Raw genomic sequence first — 16816 nt, forward strand, 5'->3', positions numbered from 1 at the left:
CAGAAGCTTTTAATGACTCCTCGTACAGGATGATGTGATGGAGAACATTGAGACATGGAGTTTGTGGTAGGGTGTGTGTTGGAGGATCATGTGTGTTTATGTATCTCTGAGAGAGAGCGAGAGAGAGAGTATAGGAGGTCTGCTTGGGCCTGCAGCCGTCACGGTTGTTTAGCGTTCGTTAAATGTACCTGAGACAGAGCACTATTCAGCTAGATCTCACTTGCACCCTAATTGCTCTTGATCACAGTTCAAAACCAGCCTCTCCTGGCTGAATGAATGCAGCGCAGGCCAAATATGGTGTCATGCCTCGTGCTATTGGCTGTCGGTTTGCATGAATGAAGGAGAAAAACTTACCTGAATGAACCACATTATTACCGCTGCAGCTGGCCTGAGTGACACTAATATGGAATTAATTTGCAAGGATATTTTAACCCTTGCAAATTAAATTTCATTTCTCATTGTGTCGCGGCATGCAGACGGAAATCATTGCTCCGCTTGTCTGGATTAATGTTTTAGCCCTTACTTCTGAGTGCCCGGTGTTCCTGTGCGGTGATGGCTTCGGGGTTAAGACACACTATTGTTAGTTATGAAAGGAAAGTAAGTATTGCCTGTGTGACAGACGTTATAAATTCTCAAACCAGAGAGAAAGATTGGGTGAGTATGGGAAAGAAATAAAAACATGGCTAAGAAAGAAATAACATCTTCAAAAGAATAATGATCTGCAGTCTTTCTGTCCAAACATATCCAGACGTATACCTTTAATCAGTTAGTCCAGACACTTTGTCTTTTCTGTCACAGGCTCCTTCCAAGCTGACAAGCAATGAGGTGATGTTTTGGCTGATTGATTATTTTGGTCTCCATTTATAACACTGTGACATTGAAAACGGTTAGCAGTATTTGTCTTACCTTTTCTAAATGTACAGCCCTTTTCAGTGTTGAAACTGCGTATTATTTGTAACAGGGATTTTGACAGTGTAAGAGAGTTGTGTTCTTGATTCTGTTTGGTCAGAAAGTGTTGGTTAATGTTCTATAACGGCAGCTCTGTCAGTCGTTATGGATGCAAGGCAAATTGCAGGTTTATATTAATGATCTCGTTCTGTTACATTTTAGCAGGTTCTTGGTAAACTCTTTACATAAACATGCAGAGTTGGCATGAAGTTTTCTGTTCATTTAGCTTTGTTTTTGAATCAGCCAGTACATTGTAACATTTATTAATTTTCTATGCCACCTATCCATTGAGGTTCACAGGTGAGCTGGAGCCAATGATGGGGCGAGAGGCAGGGTACACACTGGACCGGTTGATAAGCTGTCGCAGGGTTAATACAGAGATGTACAACCATTCACACTCACATCCACACCTATGGGCAATTTAGAGTAGCCAGTTGACCAAATCCATATGACTTTGGACTGTGGGAGGAAACCAGAGGACCCAGAGGAAACCCACACAGGCACGGAGAGAACATGCAGACTACACGCAGAAAAGCCCTAGTCGACTGGCAGGTTTGAACCTAGAACCTGCTTGCTGTGAAGTGACAGTGATAACCACTGCACCACCATGTTTTCAGACATAGAAAAGTCTCATTACAGAGCAATTTGTGGTCACATGACAAGCTGCATTTTTTGCAGCTCCTGTTCCACCAGTCGGTGACAGTAATGCACCTTTAAATAGGTTTGCCAACCACCAAAAAACCCTAAAGAAGAACAGAAGCCCCCCCCCAAAAAAAGCGCTACAAAATATGGAATAAAAGTATTTGATGGTAAGAACATATCTTTTTTTTCCAGGAATTATTATTATAGCATTTTTCACAAATTGCTACTGTCATTTCGCCGGTTTGTTTACATTCTAAGCGGAAATGAGTTTGTCAGATGTTTTGTATAAAGTTTTTATTTATTGAATTTGCAAAAAAAAAAACATAAAAATGCTCTGTTTCTCATGTCAGCCCTGCGATGACCTGGCGACCTGTCCAGGGTGTACCCCGCCTCTCGCCCATAGTCAGCTGGGATAGGCTCCAGCTTGCCTGCGACCCTGTAGAACAGGATAAAGCGGCTAGAGATGATGGATGGATAGATGGACTCTGTTTCTCAAAATCCAGTGAATGTGGATAGAATAAAACAGTTATTCCACTCAATCTCGTCGTACATGGCTTATAGCCAAATCGGTGCTACGCGCCTCGTCGGCTATCAGCTCACGTACGACTCGATTTTGTGGAATAACTGTTAAATAGCTGTTGTACTGTAAATAATGAAAGGAACTAATTTGTTTTGCAGACGTTCTACAGCATTAAATATAACTACAAAAGGATAGAAAAGCATGAACTGTCGTTCTTAAATATATACCAATTTGTGGCTAATTGCTGTGATGTAAGAGAAATAAAACTCAAATTCATCTTCAGGATGAGAGAGATCAAAAAAAGATTTCCATTATTCTTGGGCTATAATTTAATTTTCAAAAATGTAAAGATGTGAAATCTGAACACACTTATCCTTTGCACTATAGCATCTCCTTCCAGCTGTATTATCCACTGCAGTTTACGCAGAGTCTGGAATTTGTAGAACCCAATGCACTTTGATCGCTAGCATTCGACTGTGACTTAAAACATTGGCAAAGAAGCTGTTTATATCTAAAGTGCAGATTGTTGCTCTCAGATCTTGGATGCAGTATAGCGTGTGAATGGTGAAGGCTGATGTCTTTATGAGTAGAGGCTTCAGCCACTAAAAGCCAGTCAACTTAAACTACACCATTTATCCCAAGTTAAACATGAATCTGAGCTGAGTGTTGAGTATGAATTAGGTGCTATACAGGCTCATTTAATCGTTTCCGCTCTAGGTCACGGTGTATGCTGAATGTGAAAGGGCTGTCTTCGAAAGTAATACTGGAAGCTAGGTATAATTTCTGGTTTAGAGCTTAAATGTGAGCCCCTTGAGCAACTGTTGAAAATATTAGGTGGGATAAGAGACTCCGACCATAGTTGTTAAAGCCTCAGGTATAAATCAATTGGTGGTGAAAAAAATTTCCATAAAATGTGGAAGCCCTGGGTCCTCGAGGACAGCAGTTGGACACTCCTGTCTGAAATGCAATGAATCTCAGCCTCCTATTTGACATACCTGTGGTTTGAACCAGAGCAAAGACGGGTCCTTGCTCCAAAATCTCATCATAGCGAAAGCTAATCTCTTCAGCCATCAGATGAAACCCTTGCGTTTGAGTTTTCCATTTGTAAAGGCTTAGTGTGTGGAGAGCATGGGCTCTACTGTACATTCTGAGTCGGGTGTTACATAATACAGCAAGCCCAGCAAACACATAGGTCGATAAGTCATGCTAACAGCAATCAAGCTTTTAAAGGAAGTGTCATTAATGTGAGTGTTGCTGAAACAGCGATGAATTATTTCTTAACTACTAATAGGTGTTGTTGAAATGGATGACCGAGTTGCTAGTTGGATGAAGTTAAAATGGGCAAACGATGAAGAAAGAAAACAAGAGTTTGCAATACCACCCACCAACTACCTAACTGATTGAATGCTCCAGTGGTTGTCTGCTTTTTTTAGACTTCAAGCCCAAATTTCCTCAATTCTCCATGCTACAATAGCAATCAGGGTGTAGGCTAGTGGGGGAGGAGAGCACAAATGTCAGGTTACTGTAAACACATCAGAACTCTATGCCATATGTCTGTGTGAATGTGCAATGTGGTCACATAAAAATGTGCTTCTCATCACATATTGTAAGCCTGGAATATGAAACTCAGCTAAACAGAAATTTGATATCGAATTTTGTTATCATTGAAATAACCTGAAGATAGCCTTCTGTAAAATGACTTTGCAGTCAACATCAGGCATACCCAAGATGGAACGCTAGCGATGATATTTATTTAGGTTTTACTTTTCAGGAGTTTATTTTATCCTAACAGTATATGTAATGGCAGAATTGGATACACTATTTACATTGGTCAACAGTATATCAAATGTAAATACACTGCACGCCTGGCAAGAACCACAGGGCATGATGATAGTTTGGTAGTATGGATTGTTTTACATTACCTCCTGCTGATTTTTTTTTTTAAGACAAAGCAATAGACATGGGGTTGTGGATGGCAGAAAGATGCAGATTGTATGCATTATGTTGGCACAAACACTCAAGATCAATATAGACTTTATTAAGCGTCTGTAATGAAATAAATTGAACTGAATTGAAATAAATGGCATATCTGCTTTTAATCTGCAAATGACTGTTGCTTAGTAGGCTTGCCATCCATCAATGTCAAACGAAAGAAGATATACAGTACCAGGCAAAAGTTTGGACACACCTTCGAATTCAAACATTAATTAAAAGACACGTCGCGTCTTAAAGTAATGATGGATGTCGTTTCTCTTTACTTAGCTGAGCGGTTCTTGACAGAATATGGATTACTACAGTTGTGGAACAGAGCTATTTACTGTATTTTTATGATTTACTATTTACTTTTTGTTCTCAAACACATTAAGAAGGCAAGAAATTGCACTAATTACGTAACTTTTGACGAGACGCACCTGTTAATTGAAAAGCGTTCCAGGTGACTACCTCATGAAGCTGGTTAAGATAATGCCAATAGTGTGTAAAGCGTCATCAAGGTAAACAGTGGATACTATGAAGAATCTAAAACCTTGCGCACACGTGCAACTTCTCATCGCAAGCGTATTGCGATTTTTGGATGCAAGTTTCCCTTCTCGGGTAGCTGCGTGTGCACGTTATCTGCTACCGGTGGGCGATTTGGGGAAGGGGATACAAGTCACGTGGAAATCATGTGACTACTTTGTGGGCAGGGATTGGATTAGCATTTGGAGGTGATCGCTTCGTTATTGCAAAGACACGCACATGTGGCGATATCTCTGCAACAAGTCAGCAACTGGTGATTTTTTTGTCGCAGAATATCAAGCATGTTTGATACCTGCGATCCGTCGCAAGCAACAAAAAATCGCCGTCGCAAATATCCGCACACGAAGTGATTTTTCGCTTGTGTCAAAAAGGTGCACAACCAAGCAACGGAAAATCGCCCGTGTGCACCGGGCTTAAAATATGAAACAAATATTTTGTTTTTTAACACTTTTCTTGTTTACCACATAATTCCATATATGTTCCATATATTATTTCATAGTTTTGATGTCTTCAGTATTGTTCTACAATGTAGAGAATAGTCAAAATACAGAATAACGCTATGAATGAGTAGGGGTGTCCAAACTATTGACTGGTACTATATGTATATAATAACAACATCATTTGAATACAATAAAAGAAAGTCTTTAAAGGTAAGATGGATGGAGGAGTGCACCTTTTACTCTCCACATTTGAAAGAAAAAAGTTTTCTAGTAAATATACATTTGATTGTGTTGAATTCCTTCGAGGTTTCCAAAAGTAACCATGTAGTTATTAACAACGCCCACGCACACATTTTTAAAAGAGTTACTCAAAAAAAAATTGCTTAGAATTATACAGGCCAGGACAGGACCTCATTCTGCTCCTTCTCCCACAGCATGATATTTTCTCTAGCATTGTGGTAGGTCATACAGGCTTGTTACTCTATCTTGGCGTGTGATATTTAAAACTTGGCTGCAATCAATAGTGCTGTCTCTTGTTTGCAGCTATTGTGTGTACCCGAGGACATTTTCCTGTAAACTGGACACTACGAAGTTACAGTAGGAGGAACAAACTAGTTATTACTGGCTCTTTTGTCTTCAAAATCTGGCTTGTAGTCACTGCTGTTTTGGCTTTCCCTGCTACACTGCATTCAGAAGCTAAGCTCAAAACCAAATCAGAGTAATGTTCGCATTGTGTATTTATTTATTTTTTACTGTAAAAATGATGAGGCCAGCAAAGGTTTACATGAATTTCTTGTTTCAGTGAGATTTTTAATGAATTACAGTACCACATAGATTGATTATGACGGCGCTTCAGTATCCTTTAGGTTTTTTTTGTCATTCTTAAGAGAAAATAGTATGATAAATGTTGTGTTGTTAATATCAAGATCATCAGCATATCAGTACTTTTTCTGTAAAACCAGTGTATATCCTGTCTTGTGTTCCAGCTAGCTATGTTTACCCAATCTGCAAAGGCTGCTCAGTGTGTTCGAAGGACAATGGGTGTATGACGTGTCAGCCCAAGCTCTTCCTTTTCCTGAGGAGGGAGAGGATGAGGCAGTATGGCGAGTGTCTCCACGTCTGCCCCTCTGGCTACTACGGCACCCGTGGGCCGGAGATCAACATGTGTTCAAGTAAGACCCTTTACCCTGTTAGCACTGCATGCGAATAACATGGACTCACACGCACCCACACACAAACACACCTATAGCACACGTATAGAGACTTGGGTTTAGAACAGTTGTAGGAATGATCTTTCAGTGTCAGGCAAGTTGAATGGGAACCAAATATCTTTAGAGTAGTTCCACTTCAATAAGTGCCATTCTCTGTGTTCCACAAAGGCTGTTTGAGAAATGATCAATATCAAAGACTACACGCACACACACACACACACACACACACACACACACACACACACACATATCAGTATTCCAAAATAGTGTACACTAAAATGAAATGGCTGGATTTTGGTCTCCTGTCTGCCCATCATGTGCTCTGTAAAGACATCTGGATCCAATGCAGTTCACTGCGGAATCAATGGAAGTGAAATATGATTGGTTACATATACAGACGGAAACAACTGAATGACAGCACTGTGTTCCCTTAACCATTCATAACAGACCCATGTCTGGTGGTTATATGATTTATTCAAAGTACGAGCTAACTTCCTTTTGAAACTTCCTGTCTCTTCTGTTAAAGACTGTTCTGTCACGTCTGTTGTGGTAGAGTTATATGTGAAGCCATGCTGATGAAATTACTATAATAATCTCTTAAGCCACTGTTTATCACATTTATCAAACTCGTAGTGCTGATTGAGGATCACCGTCTGCATTTTACATCTTAACACGGCCAAGCCAGCGCCTATTCCAAAAGAATTCATCCAAGCAGTAGTGACACCAGGAGCGTATGCGGTTTAGGACCCAACCCAAGTGTTTCTGGATATTTGAAAAACATTATATGAATAAAATACAGGTGAAAGAGTGAGTCTTGTGGCACACTTCTGAGTAGACTTGCTGCTATTTGCATTTGAGATGTCCCCAAATATCTCTAAGGCCAACAGAGCTAGCCCGCTAACTCAAGCGAGGTAAAATACAGTTTAGAGAACAAAAATATTATGTCTGGTTGATCTGATGTGTATTTTTATTACCTAATCTGTTCTCTCTGTGTATTTTATTATATAATATGTGTATTTAGTTCTCTCTGAGTCGGATAGTAATCTAGCTCGGAGTAATAAAATATACACACAAAAAGACACTGGAGTGCTTTCTTTCAAATGATGGCTGCCTGTCACTGTGGGTTCATCCCTGAAGTTATGATATGATAATATTTTACCTATCCAAATTTCCATTGTACAGGATTGCCAGAACAACTCAAAACAGCTTACGGGCTAGAATAGGACAGGAACTATAATGCTACTGTATGCTATAATAAAATACTACCAATTGTTTCTTGACTCATTAATTTCCTTTTTCACATTAAAAGAAATTCCTGTGCACTGTAGATTTACATTGTTCAGCTGTACATGGATAACAACATGACGCTGAAATATAGATCTAAGCTACGAGTCTTTTAAATGCTCTAATTTCTTTGCTGAACTCTGTAAATGTTGATTTTTTTTTCCAGATCCCAACATATTTTTGTTACTTTTCTAATGAATAGGCTGAAAGAGCTTGTAGTTTTTGTAATGAAGTATGACCAGGACATAAACCTTAAAGCCTGTTTAACATACTCGTAGCTTAAGATTGCTTTTGTTTCCTAAACTTAAACAGACAACACCCTCAGTAACATGCTGTTTGAATTAAGTGCCCAATATTAAAACGATGGTAATGGGGGATGGCAATATTTTAAGCCTATCTGTTGAAAGAATACAAAACGTTGATTCACAAAATATGTCCCTTTTCTCCCCAAACACTGACCAGCATCATAACATTATTTTAACATTTGTAGCTGGCGAGAGACACTTTGGGGCTTTTGTAGGTTTAGAGAAAAGCCTGAGGTGTTGGCTGAGTTTGTCATGTGAAACAGAAAGGAACTCGAACCCAGTAGGTTGTGGGAGCCAAGCTTCTGACAGACGTGGCTGAAACGGCTCCTCAGAGGACCATGTCAGGACCTCCAGGCCCAATAATGTAGACACACCGCAGACACCTCAGCAAAAAAAGCCACTTCCTTGCCCAAGACCAAGATTTTTTTTTCTCCAATTTTAGTGAGCACTGAAATATAGATGGTAAGTAGGACTGAGATAAATATCTAGTTATAAACTAGCAGTAAAAATCCTGGATCCTCGGAGCCATCTGTGAATATTGATCTTAAACCAGACTGATGTACGGCAAGTAAATCTGTGTTCCCCGTTTGAGGAGATCTTCTCCCAGAACAAAACCTCACAGTCATGTACCATTAGAGCTCAACAGAAAGCTTACTTTGATCCCACTGTGATCCCAAGTTCAGTCATAATCCAGTCTCACATTTGACCCTCCTCTTTAAGTTATGTTTTTTTTTCCTCCATCATCCTTGGCTAAGCTGTTCTTATCCCTCAGGCATAATGGGATATTCTAACAAGACTAGCACAAAAAGTTAATTGTTGGGAAACGGCACACTGGAATCACTACAAGACTGCGAGTGTGGAATATAACATGACGGCGGGACTTGGTCAAGTTTTCAAAAAGCCAGCTCTGAATTCACTTAAGGTGCTGCATGTTATTACGCTCAAGTGTGTCTGTGCGATGTTATCTCCGTAAAAAATGCCTCGCAGACTTTGAGTGAAAAAATCCCCAACAAAGTCAAAGGAACGGCTGGCTGACACTGTCAGAGAGCCTTTCTCAGGAGCGAGAGGGTCAGGTGGAGCTTTGAGACGTCTACCAGTCTGCACTCTCTCTAAACGCTCTCTGGTGAGCTTCATCTCAATGACCCTAACCTACAGGTGCAAACTTTACCCACAAGGGAAACAATGGGTCATACTACCACCCACTCTCTCCTCGTGTGGGAAGATGGGACAGTGTGAAGAATGAAAATAGAGTTAGATCGGGAGGAAGTGCAAAAGATAAAAGTGGAAAAAAGAGGCTCTGTGGAAGCTCTGCAGGTACCGTCAGTTTTTCCACAACGTTGTCAAGTGAAACGTTCTCTCTCATCGATCTTGCACCCTCCTGTTTTCTTCTTTCCCTCCCAAATGACTTTTTCACCATGTTTTAACAGTGTCGCGCGCACACACACACACACACACACACACACACACACACACACACACACACACACACACACACACACACACAGAGAGCTGAGGCGGTTCTACTAGAAATTAGATTTTAACTACAGTAAATGGAGAATGTGATAACAGTAATAACTTTACCAGCTGTCACCAAGACACTTAGTAGCTTAGTGAGTTCGTCCAACTCATTGATCTTTATAGGTGTAGTGCTCCTCTGTGAAAGATAGAGGCATAGAAGACGGCAACGTACAATGAATAATGTAATAATTTTAAGCATCATTGTGTCTTTATGGCACTCCATTTTCACTGCAACTCATAAAACATTCAAAACGCTTCCTTTTAAATTGTGAACGATGAATTATTGAAATCAATCCAAGCAGTGGCGCTTCATATGGCTCACAATAAAGTGTTGTCCTGAGACGTGTGTAACTGGGATTGCAGTCCATGAGGATTCCCATAGAGGAGAGGAAGGGTTTCGGTTTCGCAAATAAACTAACTGATTTGAACAGGCAGCCATCTGGTAACATATTGGGTTTGGTGTGGCGGTTCTCTGGAAAATTAAACCATTCAGAAGGTTTGTATTAAATCTTTGAAAGCTAAAAAAAAAATCTGTTCTGAAATGTACTTTAGTTTGAACAGTGTGTTGCAAAACTCAGTGAAATGAAATGTTTCCTTAATAGAGTGGGAAGATTTTTGAGGGGAAAGTAATGATTTTGACTGGCAGTATCCTGGAAGTATGGTATGAATATCACAGCTCATCTAGCACTGCTCTAACAGTGACTTTTAACGTTTTTTGTTTTGTTTTGTTTTTTAAGTTTGGCTTTCTTTCCTTCTTTCTTTCTTAGAATTAAGTCAATTTTCCAACAACCAATGTGACAGGAAATATTTGATATCTAGTGGGTTTTCTTTTTTTGAAAATATTCCATAGACGTGACTTATTTATTCATAAAACGCCACAGTCTACTACATCAAGTGTGGAACATTTACAGTTTCCCTGATTTAAGAGCATCCATTTCATATTAAATTCTAGATTTTTTCTTCAACATATTTAGTACTGTTTGCCTTTTCTCTGTATTTACATTGGTTGGCCATTAAATTTTGCATTGATTCTAAGTCAAAGTCCCTCTCACACCAGCATCTGGTCTACCCAGGCAGTCTCCTGTCCCAGTACTAACCAGCTCTTTAAGGTGTATGGGTGCAGCGCCGATCTCCATAGCCCTCGGCCTCCCACCTATACAGCTAGGGTTACAGTGGGGGGCTAATCCTCTGGTAACCATGAGAACTTGACTTCCCCACTCACATCTTGCCAGATGGTAATAGGTACTATTTTTATGATTGTCTTTGGTATGACCCGACTGCGAGTAGAACTCGCGATCTCCCAGTCGAGAGGCGGACACGCTAATCACTAGGCCAACTTGCAGTATTGATTTTAACCTACTGTTAATAATTTATAAAGCTATACATGGCCTAGCCTTGGATTATATACTAGAACTCATTGCTATTAAAACTCCATCACATTATAGCTGAAGGTCTAATAGTGAACTATTATTACAACCACCAAGAGTTAGAACACTTACTACATTGGGTGACCACACTTTTGTATCTGTGGCACCCAAACTGTGAAACAAACTACCTACGGTAGGGAGCTTTGCAATGCAGGATCTGTAGATATTTTTTAAGAAATTACTTAAGACTTAAGTTTTTAAAGAGACTTTTCATCATTAATGTTTAGATTTAGATTGTTTTATTAATTTATTTTATTTTATTATTATTATGTTTTTAAAAATTTTTTGGTTATGTTATAGGTTTTCCTTTTAAACCATTTTGGGGTTAATTTTTGTGGAATGTTGTTGTGTGTGTATATATTTAATTACTGTAATGCGCACGTGAACATCCATCCATTCATCCATTATCTGTAGCCGCTTATCCTGTCCTACAAGGTCGCAGGCAAGCTGGAGCCTATCCCAGCTGACTGCGGACGAAAGGCAGGGTACACCCTGGACAAGTCGCCAGGTCATCACAGGGCTGACACATAGACACAGACAACCATTCACACCTACAGTCAATTTAGAATCACCAGTTAACCTAACCTGCATGTCTTTGGACTGTGGGGGAAACCGGAGCACCCGGAGGAAACCCACGCGGACACGGGGAGAACATGCAAACTCCGCACAGAAAGGCCTTCGTCGGCTGCTGGACTCAAACTGAGGACCTTCTTGCTGTGAGGCGGCAGTGCTAACCACTACACCACCGTGCTGCCCCGCACGCAAACATATTTGTATGAAACATATGCAATATAAGTAATAAACTTAAACTTATTGTAGATGCACATAATCCCACTAACAGAAAATGGATTCCCTTTTGAGTCTGGATATGACAATATAGTACACATTACTGTCTGTTCTCTCTTGAAAATTATCCATTTCTTGGGAGTCATTTTATCCTATTTGTTTTTTTGCCTCTTGCATTTTAAGATATGTTCTAAATATCATACTTATACTGTAACTTGTTCCACATTGGAGAATGCAGACATTTGGACCAGTTCTATCCCCTACCTTCATCCTGTCTTAACCTTTAGTACATTTCAAGGAAATTTTGTGTTGCTGAGTTGGAAGTTGTACAAAATGCCCAATGCCCAGAATGGTACCCAAAAACCATTAAGGACTCAGCACAGCCCAGCAAAATGCCAGTGTAAAGCTGCCAGAGCTCTATATCCTTCGGTTATGAATGGGCTGTTCCATTTACAGTGACGTCATTTGGGACCTGCAAAACAGCAGTTGCATTTGGACCCTGTGCCTGCACTGACCGCATAATGCAGCCTCGGCCAGACAGTGTGAAAGGCGCCTGTCGCAGATCTGTCAGCAGCTCTGTGTAGAAGCAACGCTAAATGGGTTTGGTGCACGCTGCTGATCTGCAGATCAGTGAGACTATCTGGTATATCTAATCCATTTCAATCCTGGCTGGATGTAAGCTTCCTCGGCTTGTGCAGAAGAAGAAGAAGAAGATTTAAAGTTAGTTTTCTTAAGAAGTGACGGCCAGGAAAACTGTGATGTTTGTAATTTGTTCTGTGCATCACATTATCTTAGTGAAAGATGGGAATACCAATATGGCTCTCATGTGCAGAGCTGCCGTGCAACCGTCAGCACTGTCCCTGTTAGAGCCCCGGGGAAAACCACAAAAGTCTTGGCTTACCATTCAGTATTACTAGATGACATGGCTGGGTGTGAGTAAGAGGTCTGTGTGATATGCCTTCACCAGCAGAAGGTCAGAACAGCCAGGCTGCCTCTGCTGGGCCTGCTGAAGGAAAAATGGAAAAATGTGGCTGGATTTTTCCCCCACCTCGGCACGGTGGTTAGAGGCTGGTTGAGGGCGGACATCCCTGCTGCACTAAGCATCTACTGAAAGCTTCACAAGGATTCAGGCCAACTTCAACTTTTGTCCACTTTTTAAAAAAAGAACTGACCTGTGGGTGTCTAGTCAACTTGTTTTTATAAGCAGGATTTATGTGTCTGACAAAGTTTGCTCTAAATCTGCCTAAATCTTGACAATGCCATATATATATATATATATATATATATATATATATATATATATATATACACACACACACACACACACACACACACACACACACACACACATATATATATATATATATATATATATATATATATATATATATACACAGTGGTGCTTGAAAGTTTGTGAACCCTTGAGAATTTTATATATTTCTGCATAAATATGGCCTAAACCATCATCAGATTTTCACACAAGTCCTAAAAGTAGATAAAGAGAACCCAGTTAAACAAATGAGGCAAAAATATTATACTTGGTCATTTATTTATTGAGGAAAATGATCCAATATTACATATCTGTGAGCGGCAAAAGTATGTGAACCTTTGCTTTCAGTATCTGGTGTGACCCCCTTGTGCAGCAATAACTGCAACTAAACATTTCCGGTAACTGTTGATCAGTCCTGCACACCGGCTTGGAGGAATTTTAGCCCATTTCTCTCTACAGAACAGCTTCAACTCTGGGATGTTGGTGGGTTTCCTCACATGAACTGCTCGCTTCAGGTCTTTCCACAACATTTCGATTGGATTAAGGTCAGGACTTTGACTTGGCCATTCCAAAACATTAACTTTATTCTTCTTTAACCATTCTTTGGTAGAACGACTTGTGTGCTTAGGGTCGTTGTCTTGCTGCATGAGCCACCTTCTCTTGAGATTCAGTTCATGGACAGATGTCCTGACATTTTCCTTTAGAATTTGCTGGTATAATTCAGGATTCATTGTTCCATCAATGATGGCAAGCCGTCCTGGCCCAGATGCAGCAAAACAGGCCAAAACCATGATACTACCACCACCATGTTTCACAGATGGGATAAGGTTCTTATGCTGAAATGCAATGTTTTCCTTTCTCCAAACATAATGCTTCTCATTTAAACCAAAAAGTTCTATTTTGGTCTCATCCATACACAAAACATTTTTCCAATAGCCTGGCTTGTCCACGTGATCTTTAGCAAACTGCAGACGAGCAGCAATGTTCTTTTTGGAGAGCAGTGGCTTTCTCCTTGCAACCCTGCCATGCACACCATTGTTGCTCAGTGTTCTCCTAATGGTGGACTCTTGAACATTAACATTAGCCAATGTGAGAGAGGCCTTCAGTTGCTTAGAAGTTACCCTGGGGTCCTTTGTGACCTCACCAACTATTACACACCTTGCTCTTGGAGTGATCTTTGTTGATCAACCACTCCTGGGGAGGGTAACAATGGTCTTGAATTTCCTCCATTTGTACACAATCTGTCTGACTGTGGATTGGTGGAGTCCAAACTCTTTAGAGATGGTTTTGTAACCTTTTCCAACAACGCTTTTTCTGAGGTCCTCAGAAATCTCCTTTGTTCGTGCCATGATACACTTCCACAAACATGTGTTGTGAAGATCAGACTTTGATAGATCCCTGTTCTTTAAATAAAACAGGGTGTCCACTCACACCTGATTGTCATCCCATTGATTGAAAACACCTGACTCTATTTTCACCTTCAAATTAACTGCTAATCCTAGAGGTTCACATACTTTTGCCACTCACAGATATGTAATATTGGATCATTTTTCTCAATAAATAAATGACCAAGTATAATATTTTTGTCTCATTTGTTTAACTGGGTTCTCTTTATCTACTTTTAGGACTTGTGTGAAAATCTGATGATGTTTTAGATCATATTTATGCAGAAATGTAGAAAATTCTAAAGGGTTCACAAACTTTCAAGCACCACTGTGTGTGTATATATATATATATATATATATATATATATATATATATATATATATATATATAATGTGTGTGTGTGTGCAACATATACAAAAGCCAGGGATACAAAGTCATGCATTAAAAATAAAAAAAGGATTTTGCAATTCCACAATATGTAGAAGTTGTGAAAGGACTTTTTTAAATCTGTCTTTTTTCATTGCATTAATTGCCATGATTAGATGATTAGAAGAAATGCTTTTCTTTAAGCAGTGGCATCAGACTATTACGTGTGTGCCAACTCGGACAACCTCGTTATTCCTCATTATTCCCCCAGTGGCACCTATGATGGAGCTTAAATGTGACAGATCAGTTTATCTTACAGGAATATGCTACCGAGGAATGATACACCGGTATCTCTTTTCCCTTGATCAGTGATGCTGCAAGTGATTGCTCCCGTTTTCTATTGCAAAGATGGAAGCAAGTTTAAGTGGTGCCAGCGAATGTTTTTTCACCACATTTGAGATACTCTGACATTCTCACTTAGTAAGTATCTATGCAGAAAGCCCACTGCACTGGAACAGTTCCAAATTAAACATACCGTTCAAGGAGGGTGAAAGTGTAGAGAGAGCAGAAATATTTCAGCTCGGCTTTAAAAGAGGAAATGGAAGAGCATTGCCTGGGAGACTGAGTTCGGATTCAGGTACTAAGAGTAATGATCTCCTTGCCATAGTGGATAATGTAAGCTAGGGGATAGCTCTGTGTCCTGGAGTAAAGAACTTTAGTGAACTCTACTGTGTGTAGGGTAAGAGGAGCACTGAAAATTAACATGGAAGGCATTAAATGGGGGTGGTGTAGTGGTTAACACTGTTGCCTCACAGCAAGAAGGTTCTGGGTTTGAACCTCACGGCCAACAGGGCCTTTCTGTGTGCAGTTTGCATATTCTCCCTGTGTCTGCGTGGGATTCCTCTGGGTGCTCTGGTTTCCCCCACAGTTCAAAGTTATGTAGATTAGGTAAAATACCCAGCCACTGGGGTTGTGCAAGCTAGTGCATACTTGTCCCAAGCCTGGATAGATTGGGGAGGGTTGCGTCAGGAAGGGCGTCCGGCGTAAAAACCTATGCCAAATCAAATATGCGGAACAGATCCGCTGTGGCGACCCCAAACGTACGGGAGCAGCCGAAAGAAGAAGGAGGTATTAAATGGCAGGAGCAGTATTTTGTATTTTGTAAAGAAAGTGTAGTTCATAGAGATTTGGGGATAAAACTGCTTCAGTATCGGTGAGATCTCTGGTGACTGAGGTGTGTATACATTGAAGCTTTTAGTCGGTCGGCTACTGATAAGGGAGTTACAGCAATTGAATTGTTTTCAAAATTTCATGTATGAGGGTTTCAGCATCTTTGGATTCTGTAAATGCAAAGGCAAGCAGTATTACAAAGGTGGAAAAATAATTATTTTGGTGAGTATTCTAACGTGAGGCTCAAATGTTATGACAAAAGTGCCGTGGCAAATGAATAATAGCCTTGTTTTTTTTCCCCCTGGTTGTTTTTATACTCCATAGTTATAATATTATTAAAATAGAGTAAAGCTCTTATATCTAATACAAAAAAAAAAGTTTTCATGAAATGTGCTATTGCTTTTTGGTCTCTGTGGTGCTGTTCAGTATTTCAGAATCTGGCCTGCTGTTTACAGATGGTTGCTCAGGAAGTTGTTGTCTGAGCTTTTTTTCACCTGTTTTTCCCTTGTTCTTTCCCTTTTCTGTGGACGTGATCAGGTGATGACAGGCTCACCATGCCTAATGTTTAATGGACAGGAAGGGTTGTCCAATTACAGATCTGATTTATTAGCTGTTGGTTCTTGTCATGTGCTGGACATGTAGGGACATTAGACTGCTCAGAGCTCTCATTACGCTGGCAACAAAAACACACCACATCCTCCTGTGTGGCCTTTGCGTCCATGCCAAGAACTCTACAATACATTGAAACTTGACCAGCTAAAGCACATGTTTATCAAACAGGGCTGAGATGTTGTGGTGTCTGCTGGTGGGACGGTGTGAAGACAATATGTTGGAGACAGATATGAGGAAAAGATTGGTTTACGCTAACTACACAGTCTACATTGATGCACCATGGTGAAAATATGTGAGGCATTTACGGATGGTTGAGCCTGTCTTATTATTCCTCATGTCATATCAAATGCTCATTGTATTCTGTTAAGACACTTCTCAAAGCCTCAAAGAGGCTCTGTTTTGCTCAGGCAGGAA

General features: G+C 40.2%; 1 protein-coding gene across 1 annotated transcript in view; it reads left to right on the forward strand.

Annotated features, from left to right (window-relative positions):
• Positions 1-16816, forward strand: part of rspo2 (R-spondin 2) — an 83857-nt gene that overhangs the window by 28819 nt on the left and 38222 nt on the right. Inside the window, exon 2 of the mRNA XM_060920671.1 lies at positions 6054-6239. Coding sequence (XP_060776654.1) covers positions 6054-6239 — 186 coding nt within the window. The remainder of the gene's footprint in view (positions 1-6053; positions 6240-16816) is intronic.

Source organism: Neoarius graeffei, chromosome 5, assembly GCF_027579695.1.
Source record: "Neoarius graeffei isolate fNeoGra1 chromosome 5, fNeoGra1.pri, whole genome shotgun sequence".
Taxonomy (NCBI): Eukaryota; Metazoa; Chordata; class Actinopteri; order Siluriformes; family Ariidae; genus Neoarius; species Neoarius graeffei.